General features: G+C 24.4%; 1 protein-coding gene across 3 annotated transcripts in view; it reads left to right on the top strand.

Annotated features, from left to right (window-relative positions):
* LOC129606339 (putative polypeptide N-acetylgalactosaminyltransferase 9) overlaps positions 1-20,062 on the top strand; it is a 185,878-nt gene that overhangs the window by 117,845 nt on the left and 47,971 nt on the right. For all 3 annotated transcript variants that reach the window (XM_055516614.1, XM_055516613.1, XM_055516612.1), the window contains exons 8-9: positions 12,910-13,128; positions 13,361-13,503. In XM_055516614.1, coding sequence (XP_055372589.1) covers positions 12,910-13,128; positions 13,361-13,503 — 362 coding nt within the window. The remainder of the gene's footprint in view (positions 1-12,909; positions 13,129-13,360; positions 13,504-20,062) is intronic.

Here is a 20,062-nt window from a genome sequence, read left to right as displayed (position 1 = left end):
GTAAAATTATGTAATCTATGAATACGGTGAATGAGGCATTCACCTTTTGTGAAAGCTTTTAGTATATTGTGTGGTTCCGTTGTTTTATGCTGTTCTTATTTGTATTATAGGCTTACCGAATAAAAAATAAAATAAATTTGAAGGTTTAAAATCCTTAAAATCCCTTAAAATTTGACTTTGTTTGATAAAAAAATCTACAAGGCAAAATTATCTAACCACATTTAGAAACCCCCTAATAATTTGGTTCTATTTTCAATTCAAACAAGACTTAATATACTTATAACTGCAAAAACTTCTAAAATAAGCATTTCAAATAATTTCAGTGTTAGATTTTTGGACTAGAGCAATCAATTCTATCAAGCTTCAATTTTAATTAGGCTGCGCAATTTAACAAAAATTGAGTTTTCACAAATATTTTTCAATTTGTAGACTACAAATACAGTTCCCAAACAACATAAACTCATGTAGCATACAATTCGTTAGTTACACTTGATTTGCACATTCATAGGATAAAATAAAAGTGAAAAAAAAAATTTAATAATCTAATGATTATTATGGAAGAATACTAAAAAAAGAAAATTTCAATGCCATCTATACACGTACATAAAAGAACATAATATGTATATAGGATTAGATATTGTGCTCCCATGTGTATATGTTTCTATGGTTATTTAAAAACGGATGAAGATAATTTTATATTAAATTAAATGTAGGTAAATTTACTTAACTGTATCGTTTGTTCTAATAAGTAATATGCCAGGTATTATGGTTAAATCTATTGGAATAATTGAAATTTTTCACATGTAAAATCTTTGTTCATTTCATCATTATTCCATTTTTTCTTTAGAACATTTCTAAAAAAAAACTAATGTTCTTGAAAATTTCGTTTTGTTCGGTTTTTTGTCCATTCATAGTCATAACAAATTTTATACACCCTATAAGAGATGCTAATTTATTGGAAAACTGTAAAATATGGAATACCACAAAAAAATAAAATTAACGCTTTTAAAGATTCAAAATACGACAGCTTTAAAAAGTTTTACAAATACAAAAAATTCATCATGATGCTATGAAAAGACAAAAATAGTTTTTAACTACTGGTGATTTCGACGATGAGCAAAGTCCGTAGATACTATTAAAAAGAAGTTTTATTTTGTCAACTTTTCATAATATAGATAATGGCCTAACTTACAATCAAAAATTGAAATGTTTTCCTTATTGAACCAGAAATTTGCTTCAAACTTTTTTATATGCTATTGATGTATAAATCTCTTAAGCTCAGAACGAAAGATACTTTTATGCTTTTAAATTAGTTATACATAAACCTTCTTTATTAATTCTCATTCTTAAAAGCGTTCGATTGAAATTAATAGGAAGAAAACACACAATGAAATATAAATTTTGTTTTAAGTTATTTGGATATCGAAAATTCTAAAAATAAAAGTAAAATCTAGAGTAAATTGGAACAGAAACTCATATTTGAAAACGGTATCTAATTGACATATTGATTTTGAGTTTTAAAACACCATAATATAACAGTGAATAAGAAATTCTTAAGCAATTTTCTCCAAATTTCGATCGCTTTACTCAAAATACGCACTTAGTACGTTTTAATATGACGTACATAATTATTAATCCATTTACTAACCCCTACACACACACACATTATTTCTAATACTGTCGGAAGCTTTATTAAAAATGAGTTTTACTTAATAAATTTATTTCACATTTGACTTGCAATAAGAGAACATTGCATTATTTTTCATATAAAGTCTATGCTTCGGCTTGCACTGCAACCTTTATGCTTAATAAAAATTTTGTTAAAATGTAAAAAAAAATATTGCATTCTCTTTAAAATATAAAAATATTTTGCATAACATCTGTTTGAATATTGATTGGAAAAAAAATATTGCATAAATTTAGGAGAACAATATAAAAATAAAATACAATTTTTTTTTAACTTTTTAATAAATTTGCATATCCATAAATTCAACCAAAGTACAATTTAAATACGAAGAAAATGCAATATGCAAATTATCTCCAACTCAATTTACCCCTTCTGAATCTTTATAAGTATGTATGTATTATGTCATTGTGTATCAAGGATAGAAACACACAACACACTTCATTTAAGCCATTGAATTTCAATTGAATATAAAATTTATATAGGACCATCAATGGTACTTTATTCATACGAAAACATGAGTACCTTTTGAATATACAAATATACATATATGTAAATATATATGTATATATATATGCATTTACTTTTATACACTTTTATACACTAAAAGTACACCCTTTTCATTCATTTATTTAGATTAATTCTGCACCATATTATTTTCGAATAATTTGTCCCATTGTAAGTAAAAACAAAAAAAAAAAAAGAATTTAACATGTGCACACATTTGGTCCTTTTCAATTTACAATAATTTTGTACCTTAACTATGAAAATTTTTCAGTCAAATAAATGAATTCCCAATCGTATTTGAATAGTATAAACATGTAAATGTTGTATACAGAAGAATGGATTTTGAGCAAATTAAAGGATTCTGCAGAAACTTTTGAATCATAGAAAAAAATACAATTTAAATATCTCAAAAATGTGACAGTCCTTAAATTATTTTATGGGGAATGATAACTAAAGAATATTGAAATTCTTTTTACAAAATATTTAAAATTGAACTAGGGGGTTTACTTAACAACTGTTATTGCTAATGCCCTATCAATGCAAACGGGAAAGAGTTAGGATGTTCGTCGCTAATATACGACTCACAAATTTTAGATTTGAATTTTTTTCTAAAATTTATATTAATATGAAATTTTGCATTTCAATTATTATAAAAGATTTTTTGTAATTTATTCCCAACTTTTATTGATGAATGAAATAATGATCAAAAATAGAAGAATGAATTTATTTTTTTAAATAATTTTAGTGCAATTATAAAAGAATTCTTTTTAATTTATTATTAAATAAACCATTGATTTCATTTAAATCAAAAATTAATTTATGATTAAAGTTTTTCACATTTTATTATTATTTAAACATCAATATAATTATTTTTCCTTTTTTCATTTATTGATGAATACTTCAATAATAATAAAAATTCAATGGTAATGCTTAACTGCGCAAGTTTATCTTTAAATAGATTTTTAGCTCATGTTTTATTTTTTCATGTTTCTTGTTCCACTTTACTCATTCAATACAAATCCATTGCTTTTTTATAAATATTTTAAATTGCATATCAAAATATTATTTATTAATAATTGAATAGAAAAGTTTATTGTTTCATTTATTGAATAGAAAATAATATGATATCGAACGGAGGAGGAAACTTAATTGCATATTAAGACTTAAAAATTGAATTTTGATTTTAAATAAATTTATTATTAATAAGAATAGAAGTTATGCATGGAGTTACCTTATTCACAAATAACTACCATACCAAATTAAATTTGTATGCAATTTATTCGAAATTAGTCCAGAGTTTTTGCTCTGATCTTGTATTTATTCGCATCTTGAAATATCAAAAGAAATTCCGTGATTTGATTATAATTGAATTCTTTAAATTTCAATTGTAGTTTATTATTCTATGAGCCTTTCACTTATTTTTATTAAGAGCCTCTCACTTTTAAGTACAAAATATCAAAGATTACCAATTAAATATTTTCATTTTTCTATTCAAGCTTTTCTGGCTCTCGGCTATTGTAAAACAAAACGTTTTCGCAGTTCTATATTGTATTTCAAGAGCTTTCGACGATGTAGTAAATTCAAAATTGTTTTGAAACCGTTGTGAATACACAGAAAAAGCAGACAGCGCCTCGAAAAATTTCTCGATGCTTTTTTATAAAAATAATTTTTACTTAAGTGGTACTGACATTGAAGGTAAAATTTATTCAAATTTTTCTATTTGTTAAATATTTAACGCATTGTCCTAAATGTTAGTTTTATATACCGCCTGAAATTGGATTTTTAGGTTAAATGTGAAATTGAAACAGAATATTGGGTGTCAAATTGGTATTAAACGTCAGGTTTAACTAAAAGTAAGAACAGCTGTTAGTAAATAAATAAAAATGACAAATCTTGAATAAACAATACATACAATATGAAAACGTCAAAAATTACTTTCCGCATTGTTTTTTGAAACTATGTATTGTTTTGACAATCAAGTAAAAGAGCTTAAAAGCCCAAGTTTAAAGGCGATTTAAAAACGGTTTAAAAACTATTTTTTTTACAATATGGAAGTCACCCTTTCTTCATTCTCTGAAAGAAATTTTTTTTGCCTTCCCTAATGTTTACTTTTCTCTTCTTCCCTAAAATAGCATAAACGAATCTTTATTAGAAACTTACTCTTATTTTTAATCAATTTATTAAAAATATTTAACATTATTCATCTCTTGAATATTGAATAGAAGAAATTCAATTTTTTAACAGATTTAAAATTTCCATGCTAAATAATTTATTAAGAGGCGCTAATGAATGTAATTACTTATCCTAACTAACCTAATTAGTCGTTAAATTTGATTAATTATTCGTCCTTAAAGTATGCATTATATTTTAAGTAAATCTATTGAAAGTAGTGTACCTATTTAAATGATTCCTTTGTTTCGAGATCTATTGCAAATCATTGGTTTCATCCAAATTTATTCAATAATTTTAAAATAAGATTGTATTGATCTTATTAATATTCATTCAATATTTTTAGATAACCCTCTGTGTACAATAAAACTTTAAGATCACTTCATATTTTAATATACATAAATATAGTTGTGGATGTGTGTACTGTTATTCTATTTTTCAAAATTCTTCCTGCAAAAATAATTTTATCGAGGAAACACAAAAAGCTAATAGAAGTTTTATTCAGAAATTTATAATTTACTTTTTATGCTTACATTTAATGAATAATTGGAAAAATTAATAAAATTGGTATAATAGTAGAGCAAAATTTAGTAGATTTTTTTTCCAATATGCAAAAAAAGAAAAATCGAAAAATATTTATCCTAAATTATCGACAGCAAACTCAGTAATTGAAAATTAATTGCGAAAATTATGAAAATACCCAGCAAATTTTGTGTTTAATTCCAAATGAAAGCAAAAATTGTATATTTAAAAAAAAAACAAATAATTTAATATTTGGATGAAAAAAGTCCGCTATGGAAACATGATCAATTTTGATTACATGAACTGTTGAACTTTTGTACACAGCTTTCTAATTTAATCCATCAAACTCCACATTACTCTTGTTTCATTAAACTTTCCTTATCAGTTAAGAGCCAAAAAGTCAAAAAGAGTTTATGACTAAAAATAATTTACATAATTTCTGAGACACTGGTGGTCTAATCTTTCAATTTCGATAATAAACTAAAAATTTGTGAAGCAAAATTAGGTTTTTCGTAGCTTTTTCACGATTTCAAAATTTAATATTAAAATTCACCCTTTCATTAGGGAATTATCATTTAGTCATAGTAAAACTTTGTTGCGTTCTTTTGATTAATTAAGTTGTAGTACAGGAGAAAGCCGATATTTCTCTTAAGTAATCTGAAACAAGACTGCTTTAATTAAAAACAACACGCAGTAAGTTCTGGCAGTAAATCAACAGTGATTTAAAAAATAATAAATTTTTTGGTATAAAATAGTTAAAGAGACGTTTTCGGAACAAATTTACCTGAAACATAATATAGTTTACGGCAAAATAATTAAAACCTTAATCTGTTCTGCACTCAAATCAAATTTCTAATTGAAAAAATCAAATAATTTGCATGGCGAAACTCCTGCATTGAATTAGAATTTACAAATACCGTAATTTTTATTGGACACTTAAAATATTATACAAAATATTATAAAAAACATTGTATTAAATATTTGATTAAAAAACCCTTTTAAAAATTGAAATGCTTTGCCTCATTTATTTTTTAATAATATTTTCAAACAACCTACGTATTTTTAAGATCAAAAAAAAATATTTAATATGAAAAGAGTAGAATTCAAATTAAATACATACAATTTCCATTAAATTGAATTTAATAGCGTATTATTATAGCCACTTCAATAATAAATTATTCAATGAGAAAATATTATTAAAATTAAATATGGTAAAAATCTTTTCAAATTGTTTACAATGGAATCAATAAAATAATTTTGAAATAATTTTGTAAATAACACAATTGATTTTTTCACATAAGAGTACAAACACACAGATCGGCTTTGTGGAAAATTAATGTTTTATAATTTAAATGATGAAAATTAAAATTATATTCTTGTATTTAAATAATCAAATTTAAGTTGTGCAGTCGAAATGGAAACGAAAGCAATGGCCATCGAAATAATTTCTTCGTGACTGGTACTATGCACAATATCGTATTATACAAGAATTTTTGAAAATTATGAAAACAGTTCTTTATTTTAGTAAAACTACTATACGAACCTTAAAAATCAAAAAAGTATAAGGCTTAACTTTCAATAAATATGGAAATATTGAGAAAAAATTCAAAATCAAAATATCGAATTTAGGAACCATGGGGAATTATTAAACTCTTAACTAAAATTTATCTGAAGTTTAATTAAGGCGCTTAAATTCAATGAGTTCAATAAAATTTCTGAATTCATTAAGTGCACAAAATTGAAGGAGGAAAACAATTGCTTTGAAAATTCAATATACTTGTGCCCCAAAGTACCAAAGTTTTGGGGATATTATAAAGAATAATATCCCCAAAAAGAAAACAATAGAAGGTTCTTTATTTATTTCATTACAAAACGTTGAATAATATTTGCATCCCCAGATTGCAATGATTCATGTCATTTAAATGGCAATTTTTACAAATTTCCTTAATTTGTTATAAAATAAAAATAAATATTTCTTTTTTGATTAATTTCTCATGATAATGAGAAAATAACAATTTATGATATTTTTATTTTCATTTTATTTAAAATTAAATATGCGACAGTGGAATGAAAAAATTATAGTTTATTATACTTTGGTAATATTTTAAAGCTACAAGTTGCACAATGTAAAAAAAGAGGATACACTGCCCATATATTTTTGTATATAATTTACAAATGTTAAAATATTGCACGCTGTAAATTATGATTTATACTTACAAGAATAATAAAAAATTACAATTTTATTAATTTAAAAATACAAAATAATGTAATAAAGCCTTTAAATTGAAATTGAATAAAAAAGGAGCTATAAAATAAAACGAGAAAAAATAGAGTTGACCCTGCCAATTTTGTGATACCCGTACGAATTTGTTATCCAATGTGAGAATAATTTCAGTACTGCGTTTTCAATATTTTTTTAGATATGGCCAAACTACTAATTAAAGTAAGATGGCTTCTACCACAAAGGGCCACCAATTTCAATTACTTTTATCACATGCAATGGCCCTGCTAATATATTCGCTTGTGTGAAATTTCAATATCACAGCTTTTATAATTTTTGAGATATAATCTAATAAATTTTGAAGTTGTATGGCAGCTACTCGAACCAGTACCCCGATCATACCCAATTCAAATAGGGTTCTGATATTTACCATAATAAATCATTTGTGAAAATTTGGTGAATTTAGCCCAATTAGTTTTTGAGTTATTGTTGGGACGGACGGATGGACGAACAAAGCTAAATCGACTCAGAATTCGATGCTGATCAAAAACATACACTAGAGCCTATATCTCGCACCATTATTTCTTAGCATTACAAATGCTAAGAAATATGTTCGAATTCGTACGAACATATGTTCGAAGGGCAAATTTAGTATGCCCTTCGAACATATGTTCGTACGAGTATAAAAAAAGGAAAATTTAAACGAAATTGCATTTCGGTTCAATAGATTCCTTTTCCATTTTTCCAATATACAATATTCTGGAAAATGTTATTCAATAACAGATTTTGTTAAAAATATGATTTTTTATGGTATTTGTGAAAAGTATTATTTATTACTTTAATATATTGATTAAATCATATTAAAATTAAATAATGTAAGTAAAACAGGGTCATGTAAAACATGTATACAATTCTGAAAGCAAAAAATTTTTTAAATTTTCACCTTGCACAATCACATTCGTTTAAGTGGAGAACTCAGCTATTTGCTCCTCTATTTAATTGTAACTGGCATAGCTAAAAATATATGTGTATAATAATTTTCCATTTCATTCACGCGACAATTTTATGTTATTATATTGAAATAGATAATAAGTTCGAGAATTTAGGAACTATGGGAAAATGCAATCATCTGTTAAAGTACGCGTATTTTTATCCTCATGACATTGTAATATTTTAAATACAACGGGCACGGTTCGCACTTGTTAAAAACAAAATATATCCAATTTAGAGAAAAAATGTATTGAAAATAGTACATTCTTTAAGAAATAAAATCAAACTTATATTTCATTATAATTGCAAAAGTTAAGTTTAAAAAATACACGTCCTGTAGATGCTGAACTATGTGATGCGGTAAAGACGTACGATCATTGTGAAAACGGACAAATTTTATGGAAAACGAAAAAATATTATGTACTACCAATGCATTTTCCATTACACTTAGCTTACACCAAAATGTTTCTAGTAGGTTCTTGTCAAAATGCTCTAGTCTATACCATTACAATTGTATCCAAGTGGAATCGCTGACGATGACTTTATCAATGAGTAAACCAGAAATATTTCGGAAACTAATAAAAAATACACTAGCAACACAATTTACTTCTTTCTGTTTTAATGAAAATCTAATTTTTCGTGAAAAATATTGAAATTTCCTGCATACCTTAAATATTACATTAAAATTAAATTGTCCATTTATTCATGTATTTATTTTAATTTACACAAAACAAAAAAAAAAAACAAATTTAGTTTGAAAAAAATTCGATACACTGGCAAGTTTCATAAATAAAAACACAAAAAAAAAACTACGCTAAAAATAATTTTTTTTTTTTATTTTTGCTATGTACACATAAGTTTTTTTTTTCATGTGCATTTGATTGTTTTTCATAGCCCACGTATATACATAACAATTTGTTAGAAAGGAAGATGCATGACGATATTTCCTGTTAAACATAATAATTTTGTTTTGAATTTCCTGTTTAACTCCGCATTATTGTTGTTTGTCAAAAGTTTCGCAAAAAAAAAAAAAATATTTGAAAAAAAAAAAGTTGCACTGCAATGATAAAATTTACTTTGCTTTTTAACAAAATTTTTATTTAAAGTATTCAAAAAAATTTCAGCTTTACGGATACAGAGTGTTTCTTAGGTTATCAGGATCATATTTATGACATTAAGGTTTTAATCCCCAGCAAGCCTTTTGAATATTGCGATTTTTCTTTAACTGTAGTATTAACAAAAGGTGTTATATACCTAAATGTATGTAAAATATTAGCCGCATTTTTAGAAGGGTTGAATTGTATTTATTTCCTAGACGTTAAAACGTTGTTAGTCAACAAGAATTATGTTTCTTGTCAAAGCCTTGTATTAATTACCCTGGTAAAACTATTAATCAGTATAAATAATTTAAAGTAAAATTTAAAGAATTTTCTAAATTAATGAGTTCCATTAATGAATAATTAATAAAAATAAAAATTCAACTAAAACGTCCATGCACAAGTCTTCAAACGCCTTATACAAAAAATGAAAGCCATTTAATTTTTAATTCGAAATTAAAGAAATAAACCAAAAAATTTTCTACATAATTCAATTATTGATTTCGAAGATATTAAAGACAAAAACAGCAATAACAAATAAAAATATGCTCGCATATAATCGATTTTACGAAATTCCAAAAGAATTACAAATTAATTATTTATTTTCAATTTATTTTTTAACATAATACAATGATGGATTCAATTAAGAGTTCAAGCAATTATTCAACATTTTTCCCCAGCAAACGCAAAATTCTTTCAATAATAAATTAAAAATCAGAGTTATTTTGTTTTTAATTTTTTATGATTTTCGAATAAAGAATATGTTTTATGTTTAATTTTCCATTAAAAAAACAAAAAAAAATGTTACGTAATAAATTTTAATCAGTAAGAATTCATGAATAAATTAATCAATTATTTTATTGCATAATATTTTTAAAAAAAATTTCCGCGAGTCAAGATTATTTAAGTTAGTATACGTATAAGTACAAATTAATCAAGATTATCAATTAAAATTAATTTCTTCCATCATCACAGATGTAATCAGGAAGACGTAAATAAAGTATAAGTTGACCGCAAAAGATAGCGAGTCAGAACATTTTTTCCAAATGACATATAAGATTTAAGATGAAAATTTCTGAGTTGAATTTGAAAATCTTGTCAGCAAAGACATTATAAAACTCAGCGTAAATCATCAGTTTACTAAAATAAAATTTAACTTTCTCAAAATTTATCTCGGTTCTCATAGTTCTTCTCTAATTTATAATATTTATACTGGGATATGATTATTTTTTTCAAGACTGACATTGTAACAAAATATTATTGTTAATGAAATGAGTACCTACATTTCGATCATAATAAGAAATATTTAATAATTCATCATTTCTTTTTTATTAAATAATTCATCATGTTCCATAATATGCCATAAATAAAAATCAACTAGTTGTTATAATATTATATTTAACCTTTTTTTTTGCATTTATAAAACACCCCTGCCTTTTGCTTTTTTATACACTGCATACATACATATACGTTAACTTAGGATACTGTTAAAAGTGAAGACTAAACAAATAATATACATACATCATCTATTCAAGTCACTGTGGTCTAATTTTCACTTTCATATACCACTTATTTATTTTTATATATGGTAATTGTGAATGAGAAAAGAAAAAAAAAAAGACTTACTGTTATGTCGTCCTTTGTTGAAAAATTACTGTATCCGCATTTCATTGTTCTGTGATACATGTCCCTATACGTTCATGCATATAGGGATATGTATCACAGAATACAATATATTGTTACTTGCTATCATTAATATATCTTCCATTTTTGTAATTTTTCATTGTATGCATTATTCTCAAGATTATATATTTGCATTTAGAATCTGAACATTGTATATATGTATAGCAATAAAAACAACGGAAGAAATACAAGAGATCATTTCGAAATATGAAACAATGTTTTTAGCATTTTTGAATAAATATTATGTAATTTATTTTTATAATCGGTTTTAGTGACTATAATATTTTATTTTTTAAGTGAATTTGTTTTAGAGTAATAAAATAAGAGTATTTGACCTAATATTTTGAGTAGTAGTATATAATATAAATTTCAATAATTGGAAATTAAAAATATTCAAACGAAATGTCATTTTGAATAATAAACCGCAGAAATCCTAATTATATAAAAAGCTGTAGCAGAAATAAATATCGGGATTCTACAGTAGCTTCCCTCTCCCAAATTCCTAGTAATTTGCCGATATTGTTGCACTATATTTTCATTATTGTAATATGAAATTCTTGAAACTAAATGTGTTCGAATTAATTTGGTTTTGGATTTTTTTTTGATTAAAATAAATACATATATGGAAATATCACTTTACAATATTTTATAAGCAATATGTGCAATACACAGGGAAAAATTTAAAAATAACCATTTATTTTATGATTATTAACCTTTCCACATTTGATGATTATTATTAAACTTTCCACATGATCCCGAAGAATAAACTACTATTATTCAAATTATAATTACTTTACAATAGATTGGATCCTCTTTTGGTAAACCATTATACTTTTGAAAATTTTACGTTATGTGTGTATATTTGCAATTATTCATTATTTAAAGAATAATACGTGCGTTATATGCATAAACTCAGACACCATTTCTAACACCAGTATTTCTGTTAAATAAAAATGATTGCCTTTCGAAGTGGGTTTATTGGTTAATTAAATATGAAACCACATTCCCTGAGTTTTCATGTCAATTATAAATGAAAATATGTGAAATATGAAAATTTAACAAATAATTGTATACATTTGAAAAATAATTTAATTAGTTATAGTGGCCGCTTCTTTAGCATACTCATTACGTTCCTCAAATACAAATGGAAAATAAAATTTGGGCTCTTGAATTAGGTTAAATAACTTATAACGCGGATCTAAAATGTAGTTGTTGAATTTTAAACTACAAATCTTCTAAAGCTTTATCTGCAAATTAATTGTAGAACTTTTAAAACTATGTACAGTTCTGACTTTAAGAGCTGCTCTTTCAAAAAAATACTCTTATATAGGATAAATGAGAAATAAAACCATATATGAACTACCTGCACGTAGTTGGATAAAATATAAAACGGTAAATGTCAAAACTTTTGCTCGTAATATTTTCTTTATAAAAAAAATTTATGTCCTTCACGAGTTGCATTATTCTAGAAGTTCGTATCAGAATAATTTTTAATGAAATATTTTTATTAAAATTCATAATTTTGTTGAACTTTTCCTTATTCTCATTAATTTCTTTCATTTTTTTTTGTGGTATTAAAATTTATTATAGAATGCCAAAAACAAAACTAAAAAATTGCATATCTTATTTTTTTTTATTTATGAAATGACAAGTTCCAAAGAAAATTTTAAAATCTAAAATTTATTTTTTTATTTTCCGAACCTAAGAGAAAATAAATTTAAATAAAAGAAAATATTACAATAATTTTTTTTTGTTTTACAACTCATACAGCCATATTTTATGCAAAAAAAAATGAAAATACAATATAATAAATAAATTTCCCAATTCCCTTGTCATTTTCATCTCTTTTACGTCAAAAATGGAAAATTTACTATACGTATTATTCTGTATATAATTTGAAAACTAATGTAAAAATGAAAATATAATTTTCTTTCTCTATCTTACACAATATTATATTACTCAACATAGACTTACTTATTTATAAAATATATATATACAATAATTATATTCTTATTTATAAATAATTTTTTTTATAGAATTCAGCAGAGCCTGTATGGTCACCCACAATGGCTGGCGGTCTTTTCTCAATTAATAGAAAATTCTTTGAATTACTTGGTACTTATGATTCTGGTTTTGATATCTGGGGTGGCGAAAACCTTGAATTATCATTTAAAACATGGATGTGCGGTGGTACATTAGAAATTGTACCATGTTCTCATGTTGGTCATATATTCCGTAAAAGATCACCATACAAGGTATTTTTAAAAAATGAAAAAATTTAAAATATTTTTTTATTTATTATAAAATTATAAATAATTAATCACACTGTGGGGGAAAAATACGTTTTTTTCTTTTTTAATAAATTTTTATTAAAAATAATTTTTAATCAATTAAATTTCAAATAATTTAATTTAATTTTAGAAAATCTAAGCATAATAATTCTTATTTTTTACTTTTTCATTTTTCGATTTTGTTTTTCGAATTTAGTGGCGGAGTGGGGTTAATGTTTTGAAAAGAAATTCAGTAAGATTGGCTGAAGTTTGGATGGATGACTATGCAAAATATTATTATCAAAGAATTGGTAATGATAAAGGTGATTTCGGTGATGTTAGTTCAAGACGAGAGCTAAGGTAATTTTAAATTTTATTCTGCATTGTTATAGCTAATATGATTTACACAAATATTAATTTTAAATAACTATAGACTATTAGAATATTTGAAATCACTTCACTTTTCTTATATTTCAAAGATATTTTAATGTGATATGTCTATTCTGAAATAAATAGATTTGGACCTAATAATAAAAAAAAATTTGACATGAAATTGATTTTCTGCTTAACAAAATTATGTGTACTATGTGTGTACGTGATAAAACCTTTAAGACCATTAATGAAAATAAAATGCTTCAACACCTACACATTTACTTAAATGTGTTCTGCATATATTTCCAATAATAATTTCTACTGAAACCCAATTATTATTGCATTAAAACTTTATTATTTCATTAAAATTCCATTTTGAAAATCTCCTTACATATATTAAAAGCTATATATATATATATGAGTAAATAGATATTCTTCCTTTCACCGCTAAGTGGTACTTTATCTGTTCTTTTTGACAGCTTTTGTTTTTTTTGCAAAAATATTTAGAAAATTTTCATTAAAATATACTTTGGCTCACCGCACAAAAACTAAAGAATTATAATGAATTATTTTAGTTATGAAAGAAAATTATTAAAATGTTTTCTTTTGCTCAACCGCGTTACAGTTATTTCACATTTTCTTTTGAAAATCTACAATATAAGAATAGCACTTTAATATAGTTTCTATACAATATAGATTTCAAACTTTTACAACTCATAGATAAAAGTGCATATATATGTATGTGTTTTATATAAAATATTAATTTTTTCTTTTTCAAAATTTTATCGTAGTTTTTATTATTAAAGTTTGAAAAAGATAACGTTCCCAGAATTCATTAATTATTTCAACTATTGAATTATTACGCTCTCATAAGCTCTTTGTTGTAGGTCTCTAGCTAGCTATGTATGTATTTTTTTCATTTGAATTTCAATTATATTTTTTTTTTACCTTCGGATATTCTTTTCCTATTTTAATTCTTGCATGAATTCCTCAGAAAATTGAAGAAAAAATAACAACTGGTTGCATAATAAACCTTAAATATAGAATTTTATACATATATATATATATACAACTATTTTATATATAACGTAAATTAAATTTTTCTTTGATAAAAAATACAATTTATTTTCCGTTTATTTCAAAAAGGACCAAAAACGAGGAGAGAAATACAACAAAAAAAAAAAACTGAGAAGGACAGCTTGTGAATTTTGTTCCTTTTTTTTGTTATACCATAAGAGTTATTCACCAAAAAAAAAATAATAATAATATTAATTTATAAAATTTAAACCTAGAATTCTTTTCTAGGAATTTTATATTTACATTGGACTAACAGAAAAAAAGATGAAATTACACAAATTCCACAAAAAATAAAAAAAATAACTATTTAATTTTCTAATTTGGAAAATATCCTTTGAACTTTCTGTGTATGAAAATTCTTTTTCTTTCATAACTAAAATTATATAATTTATTTCTGTGCCAGTTTTTTTAAAATTAAAGGAATGAAAATTGTGGAATAAGGAATAAAACAAAATATAGGATTAGATTCTTTTAGAGGATAGATTTGACTTCCATTTTCCCCATTTTCTTTAAAATTTATTGAATTGCATACGAAAGCATAATTTAGCGCTATGTGTTACAACAAGAATTCCAAAAATGAAAGAATTAATTATTTTAAATTCTACAATGGATATTTTTCGGAATAATCACTTAACAGACCCCTTAACCCTATATATGAGGCCATAATTGTAATGATCGTGCATTAAACATGTGTATTTGTTAATGCACATGCAATGTATTAACAATGCACGATCATCCATTAACAAACTTCGAGATGTCAATATAGTCAATACTAGAATTCTCTCTTATAGAATAAGAACTCTTGAAATTAGAATTAGAATTCACAAATTTCAAATATTATTTTCGAATATTGCAATTTTTTACAAATGTTCACACCAAATTGGACACAATTTTTACTCTCGTCTTATTTTTATGTAGCCTCTATAATGATTTATTCTAATGTACTTGTGAAATTAAAGAAAATTTTTAAATTATTTCGAAAAATTTAAATTACTGATTTTTCTGTGTTAGTATACGAGTACATATACAAAATTGCCTTATGTTAATACAAAATAATATTAACACAACAATATGATTTTGAAGAATTTGGATAACATTTTTTTTAGTTCTCTAAACACTATCTTTAACATTTTATTGAAAAGCATTTTCATATTCATATGAAGTTTTGTTTATTCTATCATATATTCATATGCATGTATGTATACACATTCAGTCATTCATTCGTATTCGACATATTTTAATTATATTAAAATTCAAAGCACTTTTAATTTTTTAAATTTACGCTTCCATCTCTTTGGTTTCTCAAAAACATTTTTTTAATACATTACGATTTTAATCAGATTCATTCTTTAGAACCAGCTAAGTATACATATGGCTACATGGAATTGATAAAAATGTTGAATATGGAAACGTTTTGTTCACTTTGTCCCTCTGTTTTGTCTGTAGTCCGTTTTATAATACTTATTTTCCATTTAATTTCGCTAGAATTATAAATATACATGTAAGTATGTATAATTTATTTTTATTATTAAAATATTCAAATTTTAAAAATCTCTATACTTATCTAATTGAAATAATATTTAAAAATTTATATTTTATGAAAATTTAGAGGAATTTACTTTGCGACTATACATAAAAATTCCCAAAATATAAAATTAAAATTTATTTTTAAAATATACGAAAAAATTTCCCATAGGAGACATTTTTATCCTTTATATTGTTATTATTGGTACCTATATGTTGTATAAACTGGTATAACAGTGTTGAGGATATAAGCGAAAGATGAGAGAATTTTTATGTAACAAAGCATAATATTATCATAGTGATATTTTAATGTATTCCAACATTTATTATAACCTTCAGGAATTCAACCTCTTTTATTTAATTTGTGCGACAATTTTATCCATAGATGCAGCTACTTATTCGTACATAAATAGTTTATATGTTATGTGCTTAAAATAAAAATGTTATATGTCACAATTTATAATTTTTAAAGAAGTATATAATAACGAAAATGCAATTTGTCCTTTTTGCGAGCCAATTTTACATTTTTACGTGTTTAAAGAGAAATAGTCAAACAATTTCCGTGAAATTTAATATTTAAATTTGTGGTGTTAAAACAATGATTCCATAAATTTCTTCGAAAGATCAGGGATCAGAAACCGAACTGGGAGCCGATTTTATATTTTTTACAATTGAGGGACGGTAATGGTGGAAATTCTTGAAATTGATATACTAAGTTATGATTGTTACCAAAACTAACTGGTGAACTTTTCAGGGAATTCGGGTGGGACAAAACGAAATTCTACTAACAGCCAAATTTATACTTTTCTAGGTGTGTTAACTAGAAGCATGCTAACTTCCTTAAAATTGAATGAAAGTGTTCAAAATGCATTTTCATAATCTTCTGTAGCACTTTCACTAAACTAGGTAAAAGACGGGGTGATTCAGAAAGTTATACAACAACATATACCATTGGGTAGAAGATCGGAAATGGATTTTAACAAATTTTCACGAAATTTTTACTTATCCAAGTTTTTGGAATCAACTTCCATTCTGAAAAGGATAGGAACTTCAAACAAACAGGTCCTGAAAGAACTACTAAAGGGCTTAAAATAGACATATGCTGGATGATTGTATATTTTATGTACTTTCGGAATACCAAGCATTTGAACTTTGGTGAAAATCAAACTTTTCCCTCGTTTCACTTTTTCAGTTTTTTATAGAATTTTTCCCAGCTGCTTAAGCTTTAATTTAAGTCCTCAAACATTAATCAAAAAATTATTTATGGTACAGAAGATATAGCACAACAACCAAAAATATTGTGAGCCACAATTCCAATTAAAATTTAATACCTTTTCCTTACATCAAAAAATTTGGAACAACAAGAATTCCTTATCAAAAAATTTACAAATTTCTCAAAACAAACACTGCATTCTCCTAGGAAATTCATCTAATTCTGGAAAAAATTATGTCTTTCTTCTTTCAAATCTATTTCTATCCAATCGCATATTTTAAATTAATTGCTTTAGTGGAACACTTCTGTAGTGGCATTTTAGTTTTTGTAGAAATATGTTTGAAATTGATTAATCCCATTAAATTATTTTTTTAATTATTAACCAGTTTCATAATGTTAATACTCGTACCATATCATTTACAAACTCCATTTTGTGAAAAAAATTTTTCTTTTAAAATAAATGTCAAAATTTTGTATGGCATGTCTTAAAAAATTCGCTCCAGCTGGATAATTTTGATAACTTTAGATGCCAAATGGTGTCTAGATTCCGAAAATTATTTTTTAAAATTTTTAAATTGCATCCAATTCGAGTAAAATGCATTTAAAAATCTCAAACCATATAGGTACCATTTCTTACAAAAATTGGCAAAAATTAAAAACTTACCATTTTTTTTACCAAGAAAAGTTTCGAAAAAATTTTTTTGATTACTAGATTTTTTTTTATTTTTCCTAATTAAAAAATTGTAGTTTTTCTTTTTAAAAAATTCAAATATTTTCAAATCAATTTTTGTTTTTCAAATTAAAAGTTTGTATAAAATTTCGTTTCAATTTTGGTATTATTTGTTACACTTCAATAAAAACATTGAAATTCTAGTTTTTTATTAAAATAACTGCTATTAAAAATGTCAGCTGTTGAGTGACTATTGTCACCAAAAATTAATGATAATTGATAATTAGAGCGCTTAAAATCAATAAAAATCAAAAAGAGTGAAAAATATGGTCGTTAAAATCTTCACTTAGGAATCGTTTTTGTGCTACATCTTCTGTACCTTAAAGTAAAGTGCTTAATTGGGAAAAATTCTATAAAAAAAGGTTTAAGGTTTCAAAAATTTTCTTACGAAACTATCCAGTTAAAAAAACTGAAAAAAGAAAACAAGGGAAAAATTCAATTTTATCTAAAGTTCGAATGCTTGGTAAAGTTCGAAGGTACATAAAATAAGAATTAAGCAGCATATCTATTTTAAGTTTTTTACTAGGCCTTTTACAAACTATTTTTTGAAGTTCCAATCTTTTTCTGAATGGAAGTTATATAAATAATATTCATGAACTATGTCTATTAAAAACACAAAACTCCGATTTACAAAAAAGTTAATTAATTATTGTCATTACGCAGAATTGTGAACTTAAATTTCAAATAAGCTAATCATAATGGATCTCGAAAATCAACTATTTAAGAAAAAGATAACTTTTTTATTAAATAAATTTCTAAAATTTTTTCAATTATGAATGGGAATTCGATATTTAATAGTACTAAAATTATCCGATTAAAGACGTTAATAATTTAAAAAAATTCATAATTTTATAATTACAACAATTGAATTTCAAAAATGTCAAATAATTTTATACACTATAATATTTTGTTTTTCCATGTAGAATATTAACTTTGACAAAATTATTTTGGTATTCACAATGGAATATAAAGGATTAGCATAAATTGCAATTTAGTTTCAATTCAATAGATATTTCAAATATTCCTGTGTAATAATATATTCATAGATACATTGTACATGTATGTATAATGTGTATGTATTATACATGTATGAATAATGTATAATAATATGCTTGCACACAAAATGGAATGGCGTGTGAAATTAAAGAGATAAAAATGTGGAAAATAAAATTTTATAAAATAGTAAAATTTAACGATAATAGCACCCTAAAATTAGGATTTTCTAAAAACTTTTTCATATTTAAACGATTTTGTCATATCACGCAGATTTTATCATAGCATACAAAATGTACGTATACTCTATAAGCAAAATACTCGCTTTAACGTTTATTTAATTGTTTTAGCACTTGCATATTACTAGATGTTAGATAAAATATACAAAAATTTAAAAAATATATATCTGTTAGTTGATGGTTCTTCTGTTTCATTTGTATTCGTGTGTTTCTGTCTATATGTCCGTGCCTGTCTGTTCGTCTGTCATTAAAGATAGAAAAATCATGTTTTGCATACACAAAAAGATCTTAGTGGAAAAGTAGATAGCTTATAGTTACTCTTATCTCAGCTCAAGTACAAATTGTGCCAAATTTCACGTTTTAGCAGGACGCCCAGTCCAAATCACAGCTTAATTCTACAAACCAAAAAAAAAAAAACTTTTAAAATCTGTAAAGCCCAACAAAAATTTACATTATTTTTAAGAATACATTTAACAAACATATACAATAAAAGAGCATAGTTTTTTCACAATAATATTAGCTTACCATTATTATAAATTTTATTAGAAAAGTTACTGCAGTTTCTATTTTTGTAGATTAGAAGTTTTATATATTAACGTATAATGGGATGTAATCATTGTGAAAATGTAGACAAAAAAAATTTGAACTAATTCTTACAAATCCGTTAAAAGAAAAGTTTTAATAATTTAATTACGAGTTTTGCAAATTTTACTATGTATGCACATTAACATAGCAGAGCTTCTAATGAATATTAGAGAGAATTATAATAAA

Source organism: Condylostylus longicornis, unplaced genomic scaffold (genome assembly GCF_029603195.1).
Source record: "Condylostylus longicornis isolate FDR11 unplaced genomic scaffold, ASM2960319v2 ptg000018l, whole genome shotgun sequence".
NCBI lineage: Eukaryota > Metazoa > Arthropoda > Insecta > Diptera > Dolichopodidae > Condylostylus > Condylostylus longicornis.
This window is presented reverse-complemented; position numbering and strand designations above follow the sequence as displayed.